Source organism: Ciconia boyciana, chromosome 5, assembly GCF_034638445.1.
Source record: "Ciconia boyciana chromosome 5, ASM3463844v1, whole genome shotgun sequence".
NCBI lineage: Eukaryota > Metazoa > Chordata > Aves > Ciconiiformes > Ciconiidae > Ciconia > Ciconia boyciana.
Genome location: NC_132938.1, coordinates 84782196 through 84807782, shown reverse-complemented (window position 1 = coordinate 84807782; position 25587 = coordinate 84782196). Strand labels below are relative to the sequence as shown.

The following is a 25587-nucleotide window of genomic DNA, read 5'->3' as shown; positions in this document are numbered from 1 at the left end:
TTCAAGACAGACTAACAACAGTGACGCTGCCTGGATACTCCACCAATTCTTCTTTAAATAATAAAAAAGCTGAACCGAGTTCTGACAGGAGCTCAAGAAAGCGTCATCTGAACTCGAAGGTAACCTCCGTCAAGACAAACTTTTAAGCTTTGGGAGGGAGATGCAGGCCTCACCATTTGTTTTGCTAAAAAACTATGAGCAAGTAAAATATTTTGGTTTTTTATTGACAAGCAAATTTCATCCTCTGAATGCTTCTTCCATAGAACAATTCGCGCATGACTAAAGGCACACAGACATCGGGCTATAGTTTTACATAAATCTGCAACAGTGTGGCTTGTTCTTCAATCCACAAGCCTGCAACTCGCGTCCAAGTCGCTGATCAGATTCGAATATACTACTTAAACGGAAAAAAAAATCGGGCAAAATGCTCTTGCACATCAGAAAGATGCTCCCCACACAGCGAGCACACAAAGCAAAGCCACGAGGGACACCGTGCCGCTTCCCACACCACAGGAGCCAAGGGAAAACAGAAGGGAAGGGGAGAGCAGCTTTCACAGTCTTGGACAGGTTTCTCCTAAATCCAGATTATCGCTTTTGAACTGCGTTTCCTACTGTAGAGAAGCAAATCATGCCTTAAAGAGCGTGCCTGCTACCGCAATCCATAAGCGTGACTGAGATCCCACTACTGCAACACACTGTGTGAGCAGCCACACCTTGAATAAAGCTGAGAAACCAAACGGCTACTGACAGCCCAGCTGGCACAAGCCAGGGCATCTGTAACACAGCCCTGCAAAGGCCTGTGGGTACTCCACAGTACAGCAACATAAGCATCAACCGAAATGAAAAAACACTGAAAGAGCAATCGGAAGTCCCAAACAACCCAGTTCGGTACTGAAACCACCTTCCCTCTTTCATGCCCTGTGAGGTAAGCACTCAGATCATCCTCCATCTGCAGGAAGGGCCTGCAAACCTGTATAATCTACCAGAATCCCTTTACTTTATGATCTCCTTTACCTAATCCGCTACAATCTGAGCTGGCAGAGCCCCAAGGCACAGCACGCAGTTCTTTCAAATCAAGGTGTCCTGCGGGGTTGGTTTTTCCGGGTTGGGTTGTTTTTTTTTTTTCTTTTGAGAGGAGCTTAATAGCACCCTGTATTTTAGGCGCATGACTACTATAGGGGACCATCTTCTGGGCAGTTAAGCTGCACCATCCAGAAGAGCTAACGCCCACCTGAACAGCAATAACAATAGCAACTGTAGCAAACGGCACCACCCGTTCTGGGGAAGCCACTGCTGTCTGTCATCATCCAATGCCAGGTTCAGTGCCTTTCTTCTGGTACCTCATCAGATATACCTATTAGTCTGACATATTAATCTTTTCACATGTTCCTTGAGTTGCAACGCAGTTCTTCATTTGTCAAATACTCTCAAAAGATATGACATCCAGTGTCACAACTGCTACAGTAAGAAGGAAGACTCAAATTCGAACCGATGCGTTAAGATGCTGTGTTTCCTCAGCTTTTTTTCAGCACTGTAAAATATTCTTTAAGTGTGATAGTAGATGTATAATTTGAAACCTCAGTTCCATGCAGGAAAACATTGTATTCATAAGGACACCGGCGGATAAGCAGACTGGATGGTCAGCTCATTCTGTTTTCTCTTCAGTTTCAGCTAGCTATCACAGAAAAGATTTTATTCTGCTAACGAAAAAATCACATGATACAGATCATAATTCCATGCGGCGAGCCCACATCTGCCAATTAGAACATGACAAGAACATTTCAAATGGTAAACCAAGATTACGTCTCTCACACCCAAGCTACTACAGTCCACAAGGAGAAGGAATCCTTAAGAATGAAAAGGCTTTCCTAGGGCAGGTATGGCCCTGGAGGCATACTTACAATCACAATGAACACAGAACGCCTCGTTAATGATAAATTAACTCCCGAAGCTAAAGCAATACTGGTTTGTCAGTAACAACACCTTCTCGGCTCAGAATGCCAGTTGACAAACCCTATGCCCACTCCCAGAGCTATGACAATACAGCTATACGACCTTCAGGAAACTTGGGTATACGTAGCAGTGCTTGCTCCATATTCCTTCACGTGAAGTCTGCCACACAGCACTGAGTAGGACAGCAGGGCCTACGCTGCAGAGTAACCATTCCTTGCAGGTTGGTCACCAGTCTTCGTTCTGCTACTACTCCCTGATTGAAAGTGTCCGTAAGGGAAATGAAAAAAACCCCTGAGATATCTGAGGCAGCAGAGAGTGCTTTATACAAAAAATAAATGCTTACTAAGAGAGGCTACCTTTCCCTTCGTACTCCTCCATCCCATTCCAGACCAAAGAATACTGTGCTGGCTTTAAACATATGGGTTGCTTATAAGTAGTCTACCTGCACGAGAACTGAGCAAGGCACAAAATAACTTACCCTATTTCTCAACAGTTCAAAAATACCTTGGGTATCTTTACGGTTCTTTCTGTAGCGAAGCAGAACACTTGCACACTGAACTTTAAATGCCTAGAACACATAGAGGGTTCGGGGATTGCCAAACCCACACGGAAGGCCAGAATAACAAAACCTACATGGCTGACTAAGTGTTTCTGGTTGAAATCAATCAATAATCTCATATTCTCTCATTCTGAACTGCGTTACTTCTTTCATGTAGTGGTCCCTGGCACGAAGCTCAAGATCCAGGGTCACCCAACTAACCAAGGGATTTAAAAGCTTTGTCGTGGGGATGCTCCTGTGCACCCACGCTGGCACTGCAATGTCCTCTACTTTAGCCCTCCGAGGTTAAGGGGAGCAAAAGCCGGAGAACACACCGAGCTCCGCTCAGCAGACAAATGAGAGAGGCTGAGAGAAGATCTACTCAAGGCATCCAGATCTGCAGAATAAAAGGTGCTCGCAACAACTTCAGCCATATTACGTGTGAAAACAGAGCAGCTCAGGTTGCGACTGGGGAAAGAGGAAGCGGAGAAAGGCGAGGTCCGCAGAGCTGGGAGAGAGCGTACAGCCAGTGATGCCATCGCAGTACCAATTCGTGAGGGAAAAGGAGGCCCCGCTGAGCCGAGGATGGGAAGCTGAGGGTGCTCCTGCAGGACAAACGCGGCTGAGGCAGCGGCATCCTGCACATGCCCAAGTCCAGACACCTCTAGAGGCCCCTGGAAGGCAACGCATGAGGCGGGCCGGGGGAAAGGCGAGCGCAGGGCCGAACGCCGCAGCAAGCACCGAGCAACGCGGGGCTCGGGGCGTTACGCCGGGAAGCGGCGGGCCAGGGGGCGCTTTTCCCCGGCCTCCCCCCGCCGCCCGGGGCGAGGCGGCAGAGCGATCGCCGGCAGGCGACACGCCGCCAAGGTGACGGCGAACAAAAGCCCGCCCCAGCCCGCCGCCCCCGCGCAACACCGGGCGCGGAGCCGGGCCGGGAGCCAGCAGCCGGGCCCGGCCGCGCCGAGGCGGGGCGGGCGGCGAAGGGCAAAGCCGGGCCCCGGGGCGCTGCCGCCCGGCGCGCGCCGCTCCCCTCAGCCCCGCGCGCGCCGCGGCCGTTAAACGGCCACCCCCCGCCCCGCGGCGGGGCCTACCCCCGATCCCCCGTCGCTCACCTGGGGAAAAAGTCTGGATGCGCGGGGCCGGGGCACGTCCCCCCCAGGGCCTGCTCGGTGTCGGGCGCGGCGAGCGTGTCCCTCGGCGTGTCCCGCAGCGGGGGCAGGACGGGGCGACCGGGGCGCGGCGGCGGCGGCGACAGCGATGTCACGGCCGGGCGGGGGAGGGGCGGCCGGGGCGCCCGTGCGCGCGTGCCTGTGCGTGCGTGCGCGCCTGCGCGGAGGGAGGGCGCGGGCGGGGCCGCGAGGGGCGGGGCGGGGCGGGAAGGCGAGGGGGCGGGCGGGCGCGCCTGCGCCGCCCGCATTGTCCGCACTTCCCCCGCGCGAGGAGGGGCGGGGCTTCCTCCGGGCGCTCTCCGCCAATCCCCGCCGCGGTGCCCGCTGCCGGCCCCGCCGCTTCCCGCCCGGCCGTCGTGCGGCGGGGTGAGGCCGGGCCGGTCCCGGTCCCGGTCCCCGTCCCCATCCCCATCCCCCTGCCCACCGGGCCTCGGGGAAGGTGGCCGCGGAAGGGAGCCACGGGTGCCCCGCGCCGGGCGGGGGCTGGGAGGCTGGCGGTGCCCGTGAGTGCCCGCTGCCGCTCCTTCCGCTCCCCGCGGCCCCACCGCTTACACGGGGAGCGCGGACGCTCCGCGCTCCTTGTTTAACTGGCCCCGTTCCGCTCTCAGTACGGCAAAAGGTGCCCTTGTGTGCGCGGTTCTTGCCGCGCTGGCCCCGCCGGGAGCGGGTTACCCTGGGCCCCGCCGGGGGGGCTTCCCTCCGGGCTCCTCTCGGTGGCTGCGTCTGACCGGGATCAAGGCTCTGCTCCTGAGGGAGGTCTGCGGCAACCTGAAACGTAAGGGGTGTCGTCAGCGTCGGTTCGAAACGGGTATCTCCGTGCAGAGCTTCTCCCCGTTCAAAATTAATTAAAAGTTCAGGGCTCCTCGCTGAAGCGGAGAAGTATTTTCAGTTATGCCGAGAACTAAAATAATCAATGACTGTGGGTCAAATACCAAATAATTCTTTCCCACTGTGACAAAAGCTGGTCCTTGGGGTGTGTTATGTCTCCGCACTCCCTGTTTGAGAGGGCTCTGGCTTGTCCCATTGACTTCTACAAAAATCAGACTGTTGAGGTGTGGATGCCGTGAGCAGTCGGGGCACATCGAACATCTTTCTCGGAACCAGATCACTCTCTTTCCCTGAGGCTGCATATGTAAGGATGGAAAACTATGGAATAAAGAGCTCTGTTTGGCAGGAGACCCTGCTTTCAGTTGTGGGGGGTTTTTTTGGTGAGGGCCAGTATCTCCTCATGCCCATTTCTGCTGAGTTCTGGTGCGTGTCTGCCACTGGCCCTGGCACGTAAGTACCTTGACCCATCCCCATGGGGAAGGGGGGGATCCTTTCTTAACCTTTATGGTATTCAAAGCCCTTTTACTTAAGAGAAGGACTTTCTTCTTTTTTCGTAAAACGTCCCGTTGTTTCTCCGCTATTGGGCAATGAAGTGTAAGAGAGCATCCCAGGAACGTACAGACTAGGACAGTTGTGAGTGAGCTGGCTCCAGCTCCGTTTTGTTGAGCTAGCTTGCTGCTGGGAAGCAGAAGTGGGGCGCCAGCGATGCCAAGCCCCTCCAGGTCAGCCTCTCGCGCCCGGATACAACCTGCTGTACTGCCGCGGGGGGAGGATGGAGCGAAGCCAGCGGTGGGTGTGCGCTGCGACCGCAGGCTGGCTTTGTCCTGCCGTGGCTCACGACACTGCTGACATGACCGTGTTTGCTGTAAAGCACCTGGATATTTGGCGAGTAAACGTCACTGAAGGTTTCCTTGCTGCCCAGCAAGGTAGAAATCCTCTGCTCCCCATGCCGGGTGGTGTTTGTGCAGGGAAAAACCAGGGTGGGTGGAAAAAGGAAAATGCTGGCCAGCCACGCGGTTTCGGTAGGTTCCTAGTGGCACGGCAGAGTGCTCGGCAAGTTGCGTTTCGGAGGGAGTTTGGATTTTCTTGGCTGTTATGAAAGATCATGCTGGGGAAAAGGCAGTTGCTTAGCAAAGGTGTTTCCCTGCAAGAGTGAGAAGGCAGGGCAGGTGAGAGATGAATTGCAGGAGTGTGTGTGAAGTACTGCAGGGATGAGATGGGCTTGCTCTGCATCTCCTTTTCATTAGGTTGGGGGGTTTGCTGCATCCCAAAACCTATGTAGCTTCTTCAGGACTGGAGGTGCTCAGAGCTTCATTTTTGATGTTACAAGAAATGCAGTTAGAAATGAACAGAACTGCTTGACAAAAGCCTATGTTGTAATGACTGCTGCGATATCTCATCTTTTTAGACAAATGCATTAATTGTTGGTGTCTTCAGATAGGGGAGGAAGCTGTTAGCTTTAGAATATGGGAAGAGTAAGTGTTTGGTTTCAATTACATGTTTTAATTTACAATGTTGATTTCATTCTTTAGTTGATGAGGAAAATAAAATCCCCAAAGGTCTTAATTTAAATTGCGATGTTAGAGGGGTTTTCTCCCTGGAATGAAATGAACTAGTTTTAGTCCCGAGTAAGATGATCAGTTCGTTTCTGTGTTAATTTGCTACTGTTGCTGTAACATTTGCTGTCATTTGATACGCAGAAACCCCAAAATACTACCAAACCAAAAATCCCGTTGGTAATCATCAGGAGGGCTGCGTCAGGCTGGGAGCTAAGGTGCAGATGCAGTGCCTGAAGCCTCTGGGGCACTGGTTCTTGGCTGTTGTTCTTCAGCAGGGATAAGGAAAGTGCTGCAGCAGCATCCAAGGAGGGAAATTCAGCACCTGAAAGAAATTTAACTATTTAGTGCTCTTAGCCTGAACCATCATTGGTCTCTGGCTAAGCTTCTCTTTCTCACTGAGTTGATTCTGTCACAAAAATGTAATACAGTAATTTTCTTCTTCTGGTTAGGCGTTTGTGTCACGTTTTCCTCTTCCATTACAAGCAAACACAATTTTTGAATTCCGAGCCTTAGGGTTTGTCCTGGGGCTGGTCCGGACAGGCAGACCCCTGAGATCTCTGGGGGAACTGGATTACCGGGGCTGTGCTGGGTTTAGTTGCCGGGCAGGTTAATGCCCCCAGCCCCTGCAGATCTCTTGTTCGCGCTGAGCAAACGCGTAACAAGACTTTCTGCTAACTGACACGGTATGATGAGCTGTTTCTTTCTTCCCCCCCCAGTGAAAAATGCCGGCGGGACGGGGATAGCAACCAAGAACGGCAGAAGGCATTACCAGCTCGGGCTTAACCTGGGAGCCAAGGCTGAGCTTCCTCCTGCTGTTGTACCGTATTTGAAAAGCTTAATGAGGCCGGTAACCATGGCAAGGGGGGGTGGTTGGCTCCGTTAATGCTGGGTGGGATGAAGTGCGGCAGTGCCCGGACGGGCTGGCCGGGGCGCACGCCGCTGCTGCGGCGGGACGCGGGGCGAACCGAACCGCCAGAGCAGTCGGCAGCAGCGTCCCCTGCCGGGGCGCGCCCTGCCGGCGCCGCAGGCTCCCGGGGCGACGAGGGCAGCAGCGGACGGACCGGCGGCGGGCCGGGACCGCGCACCCCGTGCACCCCCTCCGCCCGCCGCACCGGCCCCGGGCGCCGCGGGGGGCGGGACTCCCGCCAGGCCCCGCCCCCTGACCGCCCCCCCCCCCGCCGGCGGCCACGTCGGCGCCACGTCGCGGCGCAGGCGCGGCGCTCGCTTCCGCCGCGGGGGGGGGCGGCGGCGGCGGGTCCGGGTCCGGGTCCGCGAGCGGCGGCGAGTGGGGGGGCGCGGGGCGAGCTCCGCTGGCCGCGCCGAGCCGCGCCGCCATGAACTTCTTGCGGGGCGTCATGGGCGGCCCCAGCGCCGGGCCGCAGCCCTCCGGCGCCGAGACGGTGAGCGGGGCCGGGCCGGAGCTCGGCGGGGCCTAGCCGCTGCCGGGTGGCCGTTGGGGCGCGGGCGGAGCGGGGCGCGGCGGGGCGCCGCCCGTGCCCCTGCCCCTGCCCCTGCCCCTGCCCCTGCCGGCGGCTTGTCTTCGGCAGGCCGGGGCCCGCTCCGCGCCGGGCAGCGGGTGGGGGGCTGCGCTGGGGCGTCTCTCGAGCGGCGGCTGCGAGCGTCCTGCCGCTGCCCCGGCGGCGGGCGGCCGGGCCCTCGCGGCGGGCGGTGACAGCTCGTCCCGCGGGGTCGGGAGCCGCGGCGGGCCGGCCTGGTGCCTGCGCGGGGGCGGGGAGCGGCCTTTCCTCTCGGTGCGGGGCTGAACCCGCGGCCGGCTCCTTGCTCGGCGGGCCCGGAAGCCTCCGTAGGTTTCTCGCGGCTCTGCCGAGCGTGGCCGGGTTGCTCTGGCAGCCTGGGGTCCGTTCGGGTAGTCCGAACGCACCGTGGCCCCTCCTGCGCTGCGCAGAGGAGCGAGGTTATCGTTGGAAGGTGGGGAATTAACCGTTGTCCCATGCCGGTCCTGAAAGGAGGCTGCGCTTTGCGGAGCGCTTCGGGATCTGTTCGGTAGTCGTGGCACGTTGTCTCGTATCACACGGGTCTTGTGCGTTTCCAGATTCAGAAGCTGTGTGACCGAGTAGCTTCTTCCACTTTACTGGACGACCGGAGGGATGCTGTACGTGCTCTCAAATCACTGTCAAAGGTAAGTACTGAACTTCCTGAAGAGCCACATGGGTTTTTAATAGTTTCGTGGGTTATTACTTAAAAAGCTTTGTCTGGACTTTGGGCTGGACCTTTAACTATTCAATTTTTCTCCAAACAGAAGTACCGATTGGAGGTAGGCATACAGGCCATGGAACATCTCATCCATGTTCTTCAGACAGACCGGTAAGCACGTTGCTGCCTTCTGGCAGCCACCTCCAGCGGATAACCTGACCTTTCTGTGCTGTCGAAACCAACAGATACAGACTTTGTTCTCTGCACTAATAGAGCTAGGAGGGGAGCTGGAGGGGAGCTGGGTTTCTAACAGCTCTTTTGTCACAGTGGCTTTTTATGAGGACAAACTTAATCAGGGCACATTCACAGGTGAAAAGAAGAGAGTTCCAGGAACCTGGATGAGAGGGACAGAAAGACCAGTTCTAGAGTAAAGGTGGTACCAAAGCGTGTCTTAATGCTGCTCAGTGGCTAGTTTCCACTGCTGGGGAAAGGTCTATCCCAAATTACAAGGTCACATTAAATCCAGGATTTGGAATAACCCAAATCAACCTGTTATTGGGCAAAAGGTGAACTAGACAGAATTAAGAGGAAATGAATGAAGTCAGCAAATGCGTGTTTTCTCCCATGTGTGTCATCAAATGAGTTGGTAGAGTAATTCTGTCGTGGGGAGTAGTGCAGGCATGTATACGGAAGGGCTCAAGTCAATAGGAGAGCTGGACTCCATGGCTGCTGTTAAGACAGATGACACCAGTCTAAATAGTTGATGTGGACTAGAATGTAATTCTTACGCAATCCAGCATTTAAAGTATCTTTGCTATCCATCTCCTCCTGCAATTGATTGCATTGCTGTACGTGATAGTACCCTCACGTTGTAAGTTGGAACCTGTTTGCAGTGCTCTGATGTAAGCTTCAAATACTGCACGTTCTTGGTGCTTAGGTAGGCGAGTGTATTGTGCCAGTCTTTCAGTCTGGATTTGAACATAAAGCTGGTAAATATGTATTAAAAAAACAGTCATAGGGGTGTATGTGGAATACTGGCATGTGTGTGCATGGGAAGCAGGAGTGTGTGTTCTAATGTCAAGACAAAGGAGAATGCAGAAAGCAGCAGTTCAGTGTCTAGGAGGAGGCATCTTGCTCCGCTTGCGTATATAGGCCAAGAAACCCTTCAGTGCTCAGCCGAAGGCTGCTGGTGGCGTTCCTTGCCTGGCCAGTTATGCCGGCTGGGAAGAAGGTATGGTACTGGTGTCTAGATGAGTCCATGTTACTTCCGTTCCATTGGCCAGGTAGTTAAAAATGAACGTCTGGCCTGCATGCAACTTGTATGCTGCAAACAGTGAAAGGGCAGGTTTATAGGAGTAACTGTCACTGACGTGAAGGGGAAGCCCTTCAAAAAATTAGGTCAAGGAGCCTGCTTTCATCCACTTAACTGCTCTTCAGGCCAGATTTGAACTTTGAGAAGGAAGGCGGGGCTCTACTGATCGCCTTTCCTTTGAGATGCTGACCTGAACCCTTCAGGGCAGGAACTTGAGAGCTTTTCTGTGCTTTTTGGGCTACGGTTGTCCCTTCGTAATTTGTGTCTGCTGGGGCTCTGTGCGGATGTCTTGTGTGACTCAGGCTGCAGTTCAAAATACAGTAAGTGCATCTTTCTGTTTTTTGGGTTTTCAGCTGAAAAAATGCTGTTTTCCACAAAGTGTTGACAGACTGATTTCCTATTGCTTGTTGTGTGGTGGACCAGCACATCAGCTGGCCTAAATGTTGTATGCTGTCGTACATTTGAGAGAGGTCTAGGTGTAGGCCCCCATGTCTGGTAAGTTCAGGTGTGTGTTATAGGTGGTGTGAGTGCACCATGGGGTGTCAGCGATGGTAGGGGTGAGGTTTTGGGGACTCCTGCAGTTGTAGGAATACAAATCGAAGCCAGCTCATCTGAATAAGTGGTTGGTAAATGAGTGGCTGCCTCAGCTGTCCCTGATCCCAGTGTGGCTGCATACTGAACGGAGAGGATGGTGGTCTGGCGAGGTGCTGTTGTGCTGTCACTGCTGTTTCAGAGTGTGCCCGTAGGTGTGATCTTTGGACCTTTCCAGTGTCTACCTGAGGTGCCCTGAAGCTTTCTGCAGAAGGGGAAAAGGCTCGTTTCTTCCTCCTGTCCTCTGCTATTTTTTTGAGTTGCAGCTGCTTAAGATTATTTTTAAGAAGCAATGCAACTGCAATTAAGCAGCAATGCAACTGCAGAGAAAAAGGAAGTCAATGATTGACTCAAGTTGTCTTCTCACATGTCTCACTGTATTCATGTGAGTGACTCACATGCGCTGGTCCTGTACATTGACTGTGCTGTGAAGTTTAAGATTACAGAAGGTCTAATTTGATTAGAAGTATGAAAGGACCAGGAAAACAGCATGCTGAAGTCAAAATAGTGACTTCTGTTTTCCTCTGTAGCTTAGCTTTAGGGAAGTATGATTTTTCAGTGATTATCAGGTTGGCCTGAAGACAGGTGACTGAGCTCCTGAGATGAAGCATTTTGGCCGTGAAGCTGCTGATGGTTGTTATCTTACTGACTGGACAAGTTACGCACCTGTCTGCTTGTTGTCTTGGACGTACGCCTGTAGTTGCTGTGTTTTGTGTGCATCAGAATGCGAACATAATCCATGGGATTCCCCTCTTAGTTCCCAGTGGAGTAGAAGCAGGGCTTGGCTGGGATGTATCAGGTGAGGTTTAATCTCCTCTCCAGCCTTTTTTGCAGGGCTGGGGTGTTCGGGTGGAAAGAATTATGGGCGAGGAGCCAGCAGCAAGCATGGGTCTCTGAATTCACAGAGCATGAGTGCGTGTGTGGAATGGATAGCTGGTGTACAGGGTACTGTAACGTGAGAACAGTGACAAGTGCAAACATGCTTTCCTATTACGTATTTACCAAAAATTAATGGAATAGTTCAAGATGCACAAGTGTTTGATCTTCAGCAGCATTTGTCTTGCTGGAATATGTAATAGCAATATGAAAAATTGAAGCAACTTTGCTGGTAAGAGATGATTATTTCGTAATGCAAATAAGCTCATTGTGAGACCAGTATCTAATTGAAACGTCATTTGGTTTTAAGACCTTCTCAGCCAAGTATGATAGCACAGCTCTTACCTTTTCTGAGAATGATGTTAACTATTATTCGTTGAGCCCTTGAGTAAAAAAAAGTAGCTGTCTTTCATCTCCGGAGTATCTCCTGATTTTGGTGAATCGATTGTTCCTTCTCTTGGAATTTGAAGTGATAAGCACAAGTATGGTAGTAGTTCTTTCCTTCCATTTGCAACCTCGTTGCTGTGCTGATCGTTTACTTCCCTTGTAATGAATCGCACTTTTCTTTAGCTCTTTGCGTTACAAGGCATGCCGATGCTTTCTTAATTCTGAAGTTGTCAGTACGAGGTGAGAGGCATTTATAGCTTCATCTCCTAACTTCAGTATGGTTTGCATGGCTGTGCTGACATGGTGAGTGCTTCTTGTGTCCTGTCCTCATTTCTGTCCTCGGATCTTAAACTGTTGCTTCAAATTATTTACAGCCTTTATCTTGGAACAGAAATAGACCACTTCTGTCTCTTAAATGAACATGTCATTCCACTTGTTATACGTTTTACTTGTAGACAGCCTTAAGCTCTATCTCCTGCCTGAGTATTTAAAACTTGTTCTATAGAAAACTGACTTCTTTCACTAGTTTTTCAGCTGTGCACATCAGCCATCCTGGAGCCTGATAACACTCCTGAGTCAGGCTTTAAGTGCTCCAGACTCTTATACACACCAGCGTTCTTATGCCATACGTTTATTTTGTAGTATGAAGTAGGAACTGTGATCTGCTAGAGGACTTTTTCTGACTCGCTGTCTAGATGTTGCCACGTCCCACCAGGGATTATTTTGAAAAAAAATTGGCGTTGACTGTCGAACAGGCCAGTACCACTTAACTGTTTGTGTGGGAGAAGGCACCAGAACGAGAAGTCAACGAGATCTTTAACTGCTTTGGTTCTACTTACATAACAAGGTTTTTAAATGTCAGTGTGGCAATTCTAATAGTTTGAAACCTAACGTGAACCTAAGAGAAAGACTGCTTTTTTCTTCTTAAGGCACAAACCTCAGTTACTTATGTGCCATTAGTTTCATATTTTTGAATTGTACTATGCTTCTCATTAAAACTTCTGTAAGAGGTAATATAAATGTCATTACCCCTTTGATAGCTTTTCCACGACTTGCGTTTTTAGGGGTAACCAAATGCCCTCCTTCCCGGGCATGCTGTGATTGATGACGTGATAGAAACACTCTGCTTTTCCATGCTTTTCTTGACAGTATAGATGATGCTTGTCTCTATTCTGACAGTGAAATGCCGTCATTTTAGAAGGATAGGTAAAAGCATTTTTGAGGCACCCTGCCTGGACAGGACAATATATGGGTGCCTTCACTTCCATACGATTCTTCTCTGCTATTCTTTGTGAACTCAGGAAGCGCTGCACTGACATCTTGGTCGAGCGCCACATAAAAGCACAACTAGCAGAGGGAAGATGCCTGAGGTGGCTTGTGCTGGACTGTTGCATTGCATAAAGGCTGCATCTTTTATGAATGCATGAGAGACTGGAAGTCTATTTCTTGACTGATTTTCACTACAGAGCAAAAGCTGCACAGAATAATCAGTAAGATGTTGTATGTGGTGAATAGCAGATGGTAGCAAGGCAGTGAACAGCCAAGATAGGATGCTGCTGTCCTCATTTTCTGATGTCTTCCTCTTTCGATAAGAGAAACAAGGCCTGCTTTTACCACACCTACATAAAATTTGCTTATTCTTTTGTAACTGCTGTGATTTCCCTAACAAGGGAAAGGAAAAGCAAGGCTGCAGCTTGTTGGTGGTTTTTTTTTGTTTTTTTTTTTTTAAGTCTCCAGGAAATAATTTCTATGTGTTTTTCAGACATGGAATTGTTTCAGTTACATGAAAAGGAAACCATGGGCTTTGTAGTGTTGTGTTGAAGAACTAAAATTACAATAAAGGGAAAATGTAAGCAGGCTGGAAATCGGAGCGAACCTGCTGGATCAGACTGTTTACATGGACTAAAAGCTTCCTTTACTTGCGTTGACTACCAGTTTGGCAGGGGACGAGATAATTTTTTCCCCTTTTGTTTCCATTACAGCCCAGCTTAAAGCAGGTCGTAGGAGCTGAGTGACACACTGAACAAAAACGTATGTGTCCTGGGAGGACATCAGCAGGACAAGGATTCAATTGAAAACCCAGTGTGAAAAACAAACTACACTGATAGCCCATTATTTCTAGCTTTTGATTTAGTGTGAGTGTTGTAGAAAGGGAGGTGAGGTGTCGTGTTGAGAGCTTGCTAAAGCCCTTGCTGTAGCGATACAAGAAATGTAGGTATGGATTGCTCTATTCTGTCTTCTCAAAGCTGGTGGATCACCTTGAGGCATCTCTAGTTTTCTTGGTTGCAACAACTGCTATAGGTCTGTCATCTTTAATTAGCGGTCTGACAGAGAGAGCTGGCCTCCATTAAGGCTTGGCTTTTAAGATTGCTGGTTAGGTTGTTTTTTAAGCCTCTGCTCTGAACCGGCCTAGTAGCTTCTTAAAATGCTAATTTATCTTTGGTGTGGAGGCCTTACTTTGTATGCCCTAGAGATCAGTGAAAGCAAATGCTTAAAAGTTTGAATGAGAGGTCTTGTTTTGACAGTGTGCTCTTCTGATGCTTGGGCAAGACATGAAAATAGCTGTGAGGTGTGTCCTTCTGCACTCTGAGGTGCCTTCCTTTGTGATGTTAGGTTTTCTTTTTCCTTTGCTTTTTGACCAGCTGTGCTTTCATACTTTTCTGGTTTATGAGCAACAAAGCAAGCAGCAAAAATGGTTACATTCCCCCTCCAAACTCTTGCACTGTGTCTTTGTTGTTGCGTAGGGTTTACGGATTGTTCGGTGTCTGTAACACAGAAGGAACAGGTCCCTCTTAAAGCAGGGCTTATTAAGAGAAGAGTCTTGGTGTAAGCAGGTGAACTAATGCTTTGAGGTTAGATTGGCTGCCCAGCAGCTTCCTGGAGATGCTTGGAGTTCAAAAACCCTTAATAACTGGGTGTAGTCCGAGTTGGTGACACAGAGGCAGGCCTGTTTGGGAAAATCCACAGCTGTTGTCATTGCATTCACGTGGAGCGCAAGCTTTTGGTCCCTGGTTCTGGCTGACGGGGTAGCGGGGAGGGTCTTTCCTGAGATGGTGCTGAAGCTTGTCTGCAGCTTCCTTGGAGTGACTTTCTGGGAAGGGGTCCAAATCCCTCCTGGAGATTTCTCCTGGTATACTTGAGGAGCAGGTTGGAAGGAGTGACTCAGGAAATGGAAGACGTGCTTACAGTGAAACTTCCTGTGGTCATCTTGTGTCACCAGACTTTCTGGATGGGGCCACCTGAGGGAATGGAACTGGGAAAAGGAGTTTGGCTCCATTCAGCGATGGGATAGCTCGTGGTTACACGGTATTACAAAATGTCTGTCAACATCAGCCCTTCTCACTTGATCTAATGCTGCAAAGGGAACTGCCTGTGCAGAAAAACAATGTTGTAAGAGTAGTTGGAAATAAGTCATTAAAGAAAAGTGGTTCTTTCATTTGCAGTTCAGATTCTGAAATAATTGGCTATGCCTTGGACACTCTCTACAATGTAATATCGAATGACCTAGAAGAGGAGGAGCAAGGTAAGCGCTTGGTAGTAATAGTTGTATTAACTGTGGGGGTGCTTTCCTTGGTGGTTTTGTTCAAATTATAAACCCTAATGCTCTGTGATTTACTAACGCTGAGACTTGCTTTGTTATTGTGTAGCTGTTACGACAATGCTAAAAACCTTGTTGTATGCAGTTTGCATTAAAGTAACACTGGATCTCTTGCTTATTAGTTTTAAAAACTATGTTCTGTGAACAGCAGCCAGGTTGGAATGGGATAATTCATTGTTTTTTCTAGTTTGTGAATAAAGAATCAAGTCATTCTTTGCTATTGGGAGAGGACAGTTCTGGCTGTTACTGTCAAATGGCACACTACTATCTGATGATTTAACAAGGATATCGAGAAATGAAGTCACAGGTACCTATGATAAGGTGGCTATATGTAAGTGTGAAAACCTTCTTTTCCAGCCCTGCTGTGGCATTTTAGAAAGAGACTCTGCCTGTCCTTCCCCAGATGGTTGGATGTAGAAGTAGACACTCTACAGCTAGGCTGTCCAACTCCCTGCTCCTCCTGCCTTTATTTTCGAAGGCCTTTCTTGATAGGCCATCGACACTGGTCTCAGAGGCCAGTGAAATGGTTGCAGCTCTTAAAAATAACCCCATATTTCACAGAAACATCAGTATGCTGAAGAAAATGACAGCAGTAACCCAAATTAGGCTTGGGGAGGAAGAATGTTCTTAAAACTAAATGCATGAATAGGAGCTGTGAGTGCCCAGGCTGAAGAAGAGCCAGATGCTTCTGACAAGTAAACCAGCTGTGGCTTATAACCATTTCGGGCTCTGGAAGGGTGAATGGTGCGGAGGGCAGGACAGTCCAAGTTTCCCTGTTTTTAGCATCAAGGATGTATTTAGAGAACGGGGGTGGGATCCGGCTGAGGGCTGTGCAGGTGCTAGCCTGGGAGGAGGCTCAGTCAGAGCGCCATGCTTGTCAGATGCTGAGCCTGTGTCCCTTGCTCTCCTTACCGCGGCTGGGGAGAATGGAGACCAGGTGCTCCTTGCAGTCACGCAGGCAACTGCCAAGCGGTGACTGCCAGAAAGGTCGCTAGCTGTTAAACTGAAGCAGGTTGTGTAGTAGAGCCGACTGCAGGATTCAGTTGGTCTTTCTGACATTTCACTTGTGCCTTGTTGCAGGTGTTATTTGGAAAACCACTTCTGTTCGTATTTGCAAATCAGGTCTTGGCTTGAGCACTGTTTAAACTAGTAACCTAAGCCAAACGGCCGCAGACTTGCTTTCCAAGGTTTTAAGAGGAAAACATCAACAACCAATAAAAAGGACTATAGGATGTCCATTCTGCTTTTGGGTGAATGAACGTGAAAATCCATCATACCAGCGTGTCCAAAACAAAAATCAGACTTCTTTGGCAAGCATGAATACAGTGTGAGCAGAAGGCTACCTTTAAGATGACTGAATATCTGTGGGTTCATAACATCCCACGTTTGCCATGGACCTCAAGAGTCTTTCTAGTCCTTGACAGCGCTTGAATCTCATTTTTCAGTTTCCATTACATGTAGTGGAGTGCGAATGTTCCTGTGAATGGGCAGAATGTGAGGTGATACTGCTGTTCGAGTTGAAGTCTCTTGTCTGCAGTATTTACCCCAAGATATTTCTTCGAAGGCTCCTTAACTGATAAATAACCTTATGGGAAGTAGGTGAGGGTTCTCCAGTATGAATGAATTTCTGCCAGTATGTTGGCATTAAGTTATCAAGTGTCCTTTCATAGTGCCTTCTACAATGAACTGTCTTGTCTTACATAGCTGCAAGAGACTTGCAAGCTGAAATCCTTCTGTGATACGTTATTCTTATCCATCTCTCAAATTGTCACTTTGCTTACTTGTCCTTTTCCTTGTTCATCCAGTTGCCTGATCTTGATGAAAGAGGTTTTGAATGAGATCAGAGTTCTACAGCGCTGGTGAATCAATATTCATGGTAGTGGCCTTGACTATGGACTTTTGACAGGAATGTTATTATCAGTCTCTTATGAGGAGCAAAGAATTGACAAACTTGAGTTATGTATATGCGATCACCAGTCCTGTAAGAGTACGGGGTTGCTGAGTTTGGCCACTTCCACGAGAACTACCTGAAGGAGTTGTTGCTGCTGTAGAAAGCTAGGATGGCTGCTTTGAAAATCTGAGCTTATGCTGCTATTGGTTGTGCTGTTTGGAAAGCTATTCAACTTGTAAACCTTTCTCTTGTTTCTTTTTCTTTTATCTGCATTGACAGATGATTCCGAAGGTAAAAGAACCTTTACTTATATAAATATGGCACTTTGTTTTAGGCCTAGTTGCTACTCACACCCATAACACTCGCTGCCGTTTAAAAAGGACACTGTAAAGACTTGCACTGGAGCTTAGTGCAAGCTTTTTGCGTTCTGCTCCTCGTATTTTCTTTGGAGCTGAAGTGTCTTCCCAATTTTATTTCTCATGTGAGTTGGGCATGTTGAATGCCAGCAGATCTCCAGAGATTGTAATAATGATAAATTCTTGTTTAGGATGTCATGAAAGTGTGCAGCTTCAGAACTGGTAGGATTTTAATGGACAAAAGTTTGTGAACAGAGCTTCTGTTTTCAAGAAGCTCTGAAGTTGGACGCAAATGCATGCGCTGCACGTAAGCATCCTTCACAGTGTCTCTTTTTAAGCAATGCATGTTAAAATACAGTGTTCACTTCTACCGTAAGCTACCGCTAACACTTTGTATGCTCTCCTTTTTTAAACTAGTTTTATCAAAATGCACTTCATCTGTTTATTTTAAGATTAAATTCTAGTTTGCAGTGCTGCTTGTTAGTGAATCACTGAGAGCTCACCTTAATAGATGGAAGTCGTTCTCTTTATTTGAGCCCTGTGAATGTGTAGATTTAAAGAGCGATTATGGGTAGAAGTCTGGTTGCAAGATCTGTGGTGTATCCACATAAGTAGAAGATGCAGTTTCACTTGGCCTGTTTCTTTCGGTCTGGCTCCTCTCTCTCTTTAAATTTAGTAGAAGAAATACTGATAGGAAAAAGCAAGCGTTGGGGTGGGCGGGGAGACAACTTTAATTTGGCCCTTTCATAGAAGAATCCTAAGCATCCTGAACTAGAGTCAAGCTTTTGGAATAAATAACAACTACAGCAAACTTGTAAGAGGCTAAGTTGTGTATACTGCTCAGGTTTTGCCTTAGCACCCAAAACTTGTGCAAGGACAAGAGCTGGGATTAGGAGGAATCCATAGTTGAAACACTTGCTATTTGTAGCTGAGTTTGGGTAGAGGACAAGATTTTCGGTCACAGCTCATGGAAAATTCAGAGTGAAATATTTTGATTAAGGGTCTATTTAAAAGAAAAAAAGTTTAGGTCTATGGGCCTGCCTTGGTTTGCAGCAAGCTACAGCGTGTGCAATCTGTGTATGACTCTCAGCTGAGTTGCCTCTTATTCTACAGTAGCAAGTCCAGCAACTGAACTTTTGTGGAGTTGGCTTACCTGTTTTTTTTCTGTTGTTTATTCACGTAAACCAGGAGTGAGCCAGACTTGATAAGCCCCTCAGCTTCAGAGAGGTCACTATCGGACTTGTATTCTGCTAGATGCTACACGCCTGGGCTAGAGTTATTTTTGTATGCAGTCTGTCCTCCCTTTTGGCATTTTTTGTTAGTATTACATAGTTTCTGCAGCTAAAAATTTACAGCAGACTGGTGCTGCTTCTCTCTCCCTCTTGTAAGCTACCTACCGATAAGTCTGCTTCAAAGGAGAAATATAGCTATACTACATTAGAGAAATGATCAGCTGCTCTCGATGTTGGAAAGGCCAAAGAAAAACCTCTTCCGTCTATTGGAAATCCTTAAAAAGTAGATCTTATAAACTGATACCTTGCAGTGAATCACCTTCGCCAACAGTTTGAGTCGGGTTGGTTGAATTAAAATTGTTTCTTGGCACCAAATTTTTATGGTGGAGTCCTTGGATTTCTCTGTTTTGTTATACCCCTAACAAGGTATGCAGTTTGAAGATTATGTGTGGTCTTTGACCCTTTTTATAGCTGCTCAGTTGTTAATGGTTGGTTAGTAAGTCCTTGATAAGGCTGTAAGTCCTGCAGCAGGAAAACAAGGAGGAAAAATCCTTGTTTTGCCTTCACTTAACCAAATCAGACCTTCGGATTTGGTCAGAAATGCAGTGGCTTTACCACATATTTTCTGTGCTTTATGCTTCAAGCTGTTCCTGTGCCTGTGGTTTCATCAGCTGGCATGGGGCGGTGCCGCAGTGCTAAATGTACATCTGTGTGATTTGTAGGGCGACCTGATTTGGAAGATGAGCAGCAGCATGAGCATGGCAGCATGCTCTGTGGGACAGGAGGGGTCTGGAGGTTATGGAAAGAGAAGGCAGCAAAGCTGGAAGTTGTTTAGGGGATGTGTGGGGAGAGGAAGCTTTGCAGGGAGAAGGGTGCTTGGCTGGAGGTGGAGAGGAGCGGATGTCCCCTGGGTGCTCCCCTGGCAGTTAATCAGTGTTCACTGGCTTTCTGTGCTGTTGTGAGGAGCCTTGCGTACACACATCCAAGCAAAGAACCAACCTATTTTTTAAACTCAGTGAGAGACTCATTTCATATGGGGTGGCCCTTGGTGTCATGAACAACTGAATTCCTGCTCCTGTTGAGTGGGACTGGATTTGAACTAGCGCTAAGCAGTTGGAAAGCTGGAGGCTCAGAAACTGTACGGGACTTGAATGAAATGTCTTCTCTTCCTGTCCAAAATGAAAGTAGAATAAAAAACTCCCTTCAAATTAGAATTGCCCTTCCTCAAATTTTCAACTGAAATTCCGTAACTATGCCAACCAGTAGTACCTATGTACGATTGCTTTGTGAAATAGCTTTGTAAATTGTCACTCAGCCTAGAAAAACAGCAGCGGTGCAGATGCCGTTTGCATGATTGCTTTTGCATTTGTTGTGGGATACTTTTGCATTTGTTTTTTGTTTGTGCAACAATGATGCATGAAATAATTGTGTAAGACGAAATTGATGTGCTACTGTAATGCCACACAACAGAAGAGTAAATAACAGAATGGCACTTCATTTCCCTTGTGAAATTAATTCAGATTCCAAGATAGAGGTTTTGATGCTCATCTGTTTCAAACTTACTCTCCTTTCCTGATTTTTAGGTCTTTTACATTGCTAAACCAAAATCAATACGTGAGGTGTTTGAGCCATTTAGCTTTAGATGGTTTATATTCCCCACTGCTCGCTTCGAGTCTCTTGGTATGAAATGTACTTTGCTTTTACGGATTAGTGAATGGTCCTTATGAGGAACTTCTCTGCTGGATCAGTCCAGCTGCATGTGAACGCAGCCACTTTGAGGCTTTCTGCCCCTCCTCTGCTGGGAGGGTTCTCTCTTTCTCTCTGAATTGTCTGCTCACTTAAGAGTGTGCTTGGTTATGTCTAACAGGCAACTGCGGGGGTGAGAACAGTGAATCTGGTTGGGTATGATCAATGGAAATAGTATTTTTTTAATGCTGAAATGAGTTTGTTTAGTAGATTCTTAGTTCCCCCCTGTTTTTAAAACCAAATACCTCTCAATAAAAGCTATGTTTAGAATAATGTAGTTTTTCTCTTTTGTGCAAAGCTTGTGTCATTGTTTGTTTGGAAAATAATTCAATTAACATCATAGCAGTGACCCTAAACCTTTTTGCCACCCACGGCCCTATTTTAGTAAGAATAAAAATCACAACTACCTGAAGTTCTTCCAGTCGTGTGTTGTAATACATTGTTTTTTACTATTACAGAAGAAAACTTACCAAAACAAGTTGATGATTTGGGAAGTCAGTTCACAGAGATTTTCATTAAACAGCAAGAAAATGTCACACTCTTGTTGACTCTTGTGGAGGTGAGTAAAAGTATCATATTTGGAATACCGAGAGAGATGTAGTGCTGTAGAGGGAGGTTATTGTAATGGATAAAGCTATGTTTTTGTCTTTCTAGTGAAGCCTATGTCAGATGTGAGGTGTTCTTAGACATAGTGAACGTGGGGTTGGAGGTGAGTGAAGACTATGATCTGGATGAACGCCATTAGTGCAGCTTTTAAAGCAGGGTAACATTGAGAGGGTTTTAGATATTTGATTAGAAACAGGAAAAATTATTGCTCCACAAACAGCAGCTGTTGTCACTCAAGCAAGGATAGCTTTTCAGATGACCATCAATGGTAATGGGATAGTAATGCCTGTTGAGATGCAGTTCAAGTAGAAAGGGTGACTGCTTTCCATCAGCATGATGCTTTCAACTCATTTTCCAATGGTTTTATCCTCAAGGACTGCCTCTTTATTCTCAACTGTTAAAAATTTTGTTTCCAAATTAAGAATATAATTGTGCTTGAGAGAAAGAGCAACAGGAAACCTCTTCTCTTCCCTCCATTTTCTTTGTAGTCCATCTTCAGTAAAAAGATGGTGTTCTACTCTTCCCATAGGGAACTTACGTCATGTTTTCAGCATTATTAAACATTTGTCATTATATCTGAGGCTTAATCCCAGAGTGGCAAATTTCGGCCTCAGTAGATGGAAATGCAAATCAGTAGCACAGTTCTGTAGACTACAGTTAGTAAGTTAGTAAAATTGTCTTTCTGAAACTTCTGTTTGTGGCTGACAGTCCTATAAAACTGCTTCGTGAGTGTGAAAGGCTGGCTTATAAATAAACTCCTGAGATGCGTAAATGCAATACGTATTTTAGGAAAATCCAGGCTATACTTGATTGATGTATCTGTTACAAGTTAGACTAGGGCCTTACTCTGCAGCAGGGTTCTGTTGATTTTATCGATCCAAATCGGAGACCTGCAAGTTCAAAACAGCAAGCATCTGTCCTAAAGATAGGTGAAACCTATAGGTGGAGCTCTGTGACTGCAGAAACTAGCTTGGTGTGCAATTGCACACCGAAGTGTCATATAATAAAAATGTCTATAGCGTTGTGCAGAGCTGGGAGCTTGCAACGTGTTTTGTAAGTTATCCGTTCTTTTTCTCTGCAGATGCCTTAGTTCAGTGTCCGCTTTCCTAGCGATATCATGCCATTCGGGGTTTGTCCTGTACAAGAGTCAGTTTTAGAAAAAGCTTTATAAACTGTCTAGCCTGTTTGGCGAGACGGTTAGAAAACTGTTTAGCTGCTGCCTCTCTTCTGCAGTGAGTGGAGATGCGATCTTGGCTCTGCCTGAGGTAGGTAGGGTGCTGAGGAAAGGACGACACACGCTCACTTTTCACTTGTAACTAGGAACAGGGTTAAAATAAGACTGCTTGTCCAAATTGGTGATCTACTGGCTTTGTTCAAGCTGAGGCTTGAAACCCAGCAGGATTAGAAGTACAGAAAGCTCTGTGAGGTGACTCAGTTGAGATATGGGTCCAGTCACCAGCTGTCGAATGAGTTTGAGCTGACCTGGGAAGCCCAGAGGTTTGTTGTGGTTGGTCAAGTCTGTCCGTGGACTCATTAGTTCTTGACCTCGCTCTTGCTGACAAGACTTTATTTTAACAGAGAAGCTGCTGTTACTGTTTGGGAATAGGAAGAAGATACAAAAGGGCTTTCTTTTCTTTCCCTCTTGGATTTCTGGGTAATATGGGCCGATCCCTGGAGGATCGGACTGACTGGTTTCTAGAAAGAAGAAATAGCTAGGGAAGCTACCCCAGAGGAGAGGGAGAAAAGGAACTGCTGGGAGTTCATGTTGCTGATAATAAAAGAGAAAGAACCACGGGACAGGACAGTGTTTTGACTTGCTGGCTATGTGCTGTAATAGAATGGACGAAACAAGAAATGGACAGGAGATGAAATTCCTTATCTGTTTGGTGTCTGTTCATAACTAGTGTCTAGAAGGGAAAGTTGAATACTGAGGAATTTATTACTTAATGTATTCCTCTCCATCTTTTCAGGAATTTGATTTCCATGTTCGTTGGCCTGGAGTGAAACTACTTACATCTCTCTTAAAGCAGCAAGGACCTCAAGTGCAGCAGATAATTCTTGTCAGCCCTATGGGTAAGTGGGCAAGTTTATTGCTGTAAACTTGAAGCTGGAAGCCTAGCAAACATCACAGCAGAGGGCCAGAGGAGTCTCAAGCAAGGTGTTTTACAGACCTCCAGCATGACAAAGCTGCACGTTTTCTATGCTCTTTTTTTAATGTGTTTCTTGCAGGTGTTTCCAGACTCATGGACTTACTAGCAGACTCTAGGGAGGTTATACGAAATGATGTAAGTACAGAACAAAGGCAGTTTATCCTCTTAATAAATAGTAACTGTCAGTTGAATTGCTTAGTACTTGTGCAGAATTTGGATTAAGTTGAACGAATGCATGTGAAGAAATCATTGCGGTTCCTAATTGGGAATATTTAATTCCTCAGTTGAGCTGGGTGGCTTCTGGATGTCTTGCCACAATTCACATAACCTAGGCAAACTGTTACTGTGTATTGAATGCAAACATTGACCCTCGTGCAGGGTTTCCGTAATACGTTAGTTGATCTTTGTCTTGGCCTTCCGTCAGGCTCACTTCAATTCTTCCTCTTTACTCATCAGATGCCAAAACGCTCTAATTACTTAGAAGAGGTGAGGTGCTTTACAAGTTCCCTCTTTCTTCTTTATAGCCACTTAGCATCCTTCTTAACAGGACTGTGCTTCTATTTTGAAGTGCGGTGAGGCATGAGGGAACTATTGCGTGGTGTCCCTGGTGTGTTTCGTTAGATGTGCCGAGCTGCAGGGCGTGCGGTTCTGTCCGGTGATTCTGGCCAAGGATTATGCTGCTGATGTAGCATCCTTCTAAGAGCTGTGACTTGTGAAAACCAGTGTAGTTCCAGTAAAACGAAGTTTAATTTTTTTCTCTCCCCCACCTGTCAAGGGAGTCTTGTTGTTACAGCAATTGACAAAAAGTAATGCAGCCATACAGAAGATTGTTGCCTTTGAAAATGCCTTTGAGAGACTTCTGGATATCATAACAGAAGAAGGAAACAGTGATGGAGGTACAGACAAGTCTAGGACTTACTCATAGTCTTATGCTTCTGCACAACCTATTAGGTGACAATGTTTACAGGCTGACGGTGGTGTGTAATTGGAGCTGGGTCAGTGGGTAGAAGGATCACAACATACAGCCTGGTCGTAACAAAACGAGCAAAACCAGATTGAGCAAGTAGGCCGGGTTTCAGCATCTTTTGAAAACTAGTCTTGAGATATTTAGTTAAAACATCAGTTACTTTCTCTGAGTGTGTGCGCATGAGTTTGTGTATTCCTGTTTGGCTTAGGTCTGTGAACATATATACTTTGAATGGCGGTGTCAGATATGTGTATGCTGCATTTGTCACTTACAGAGTTAAGCATCTGCATTCCTCCTGCGAGATCCTTGGATGCTTGGAGTGGCTGGAAGTCACAGCGTGCTGAGTTTCTTCAGCCTGGCTAACAACTGCAGTTTTCTGGCCAGCCCCTTGCCAAATCACTTACCTGTTGGGGGGGAAAAAGGATTAAAAAAATGAGCAAAAATGATGCAGCACTTAGGTGATCTTTTTTTTAAGTTTTAATTAGCAACACATTATGAGTTTATCACCAATTGTAGTTTGCTACAGGATCTATTTCAGTAACAAGACAGGTTTCTGTTCCATGACCTTTCTGTGGGCTGCAGGAGCAGTTAATGCTTCTCTCCCAGCTGAATTATTCCAGGTATGATGGCATGGAAGGATTAAGCAAACCTTTGATTCAAAGCTTCTATTTTTAGACAGCTAATAATTTTAGGAGACTTGGTATGTAAATTCCTAAGTGCTAAGAGTTCTCTGCTTGCCCTCTCCTACATGTCCATTTCTCCTGTCTGCAGCCCTGCCGAGGGCGGGATTACCAGCTGTGGCTCTGCAGTGGGAAGGGGGGAATGTGACAGCTGGTTGCTCTTTATTCTCCCACTCCCACGTCTGGCACTGCCTGTGTGTTTTCAGAAGTGCAAGGAGTAAGTTTTTATCCTTTCTGTCGAGTCCAGATTTGGAGGCATCCCAGCAGTACCAGAAGCAGGCTGCCTTTATTCGTGTTGTCTTCTGGACAGTCGTCTGAGTATTTTCTCTTCACAGAGTGCATAGTTGATGAGCATCTATAGTGCTTTTTCAATACAGATAAAACCTGAGCATAAAAAAACCAAAAGGTGTTGCAACTCCAAGGAGTTGAGTTTGAACTGGCTTACTGTAAGGGCTACTTCTAAGAATTGCTTCCCTGCCAAAATAACCCAAAAAGTAGCTTTGAAATGAGTTGAAGGTGTAGCCAGTGATTAAAGAGAACGAATGTGCAATCCAGGAAGAACTGCTGCATTTGAATCATGATGCAGGTCAAGAAAAACTTAATTTTAGCGCTTACAATATAGAGAGACAGTAGTGTAGCCTGACCCTGAAGTAGGTATACTTCAAGACACAGAGTGGTTGTTTGAAAGAGCCTTTGTTTGAAGTTCTTCCCATTCCTACCCAACTGACCCATACAAACCATATATTCTCTGGAAATAACACTTTTGCTTCAGACTTGTGGAATAAACACCATTATGATTTCGTTGGAAATATGCTGGATCAAAGTCGGTGTATTTAATTTAGAGTGACCTTTGATTGTTTTTTCATGCATGAGGTTCACAGTTCTTGATCCAGATCTCATGTTTGTTAAGAATGAAGAGTTCAGAAGTGTGTGCTCTGTTCCATTGAGAACATACTTAGTGCATGGAGAAGCTAGTTAGTTTTCCATGTGTCAT

At 47.2% G+C, this 25587-nt stretch overlaps 2 protein-coding genes across 11 annotated transcripts in view; one reads left to right on the top strand and one right to left on the bottom strand.

Moving 5' to 3' along the window:
* Positions 1–3833, bottom strand: part of G3BP2 (G3BP stress granule assembly factor 2) — a 29757-nt gene extending 25924 nt beyond the window's left edge. Inside the window, exon 1 of one of the 2 annotated variants that reach the window (XM_072862027.1) lies at positions 3604–3833. The gene's annotated coding sequence lies outside the window, so the exon portion shown is untranslated. The remainder of the gene's footprint in view (positions 1–3603) is intronic. The other variant, XM_072862028.1, reaches the window with a different exon arrangement.
* A 2884-nt stretch (positions 3834–6717) lies between these two features.
* USO1 (USO1 vesicle transport factor) overlaps positions 6718–25587 on the top strand; it is a 38562-nt gene continuing 19692 nt past the window's right edge. For 3 of the 9 annotated variants that reach the window (XM_072862018.1, XM_072862017.1, XM_072862020.1), the window contains exons 1-9: positions 6718–6894; positions 8101–8187; positions 8308–8372; positions 14811–14890; positions 17136–17147; positions 20649–20749; positions 22767–22869; positions 23026–23081; positions 23722–23842. In XM_072862018.1, coding sequence (XP_072718119.1) covers positions 6733–6894; positions 8101–8187; positions 8308–8372; positions 14811–14890; positions 17136–17147; positions 20649–20749; positions 22767–22869; positions 23026–23081; positions 23722–23842 — 787 coding nt within the window. In that variant the 5' untranslated portion in view covers positions 6718–6732. Of the gene's footprint in view, positions 6895–7278; positions 7448–8094; positions 8188–8307; positions 8373–14810; positions 14891–17135; positions 17148–20648; positions 20750–22766; positions 22870–23025; positions 23082–23721; positions 23843–25587 lie in introns of those variants that run through there. The other 6 variants (XM_072862021.1, XM_072862019.1, XM_072862022.1 and 3 more) reach the window with 6 other exon arrangements.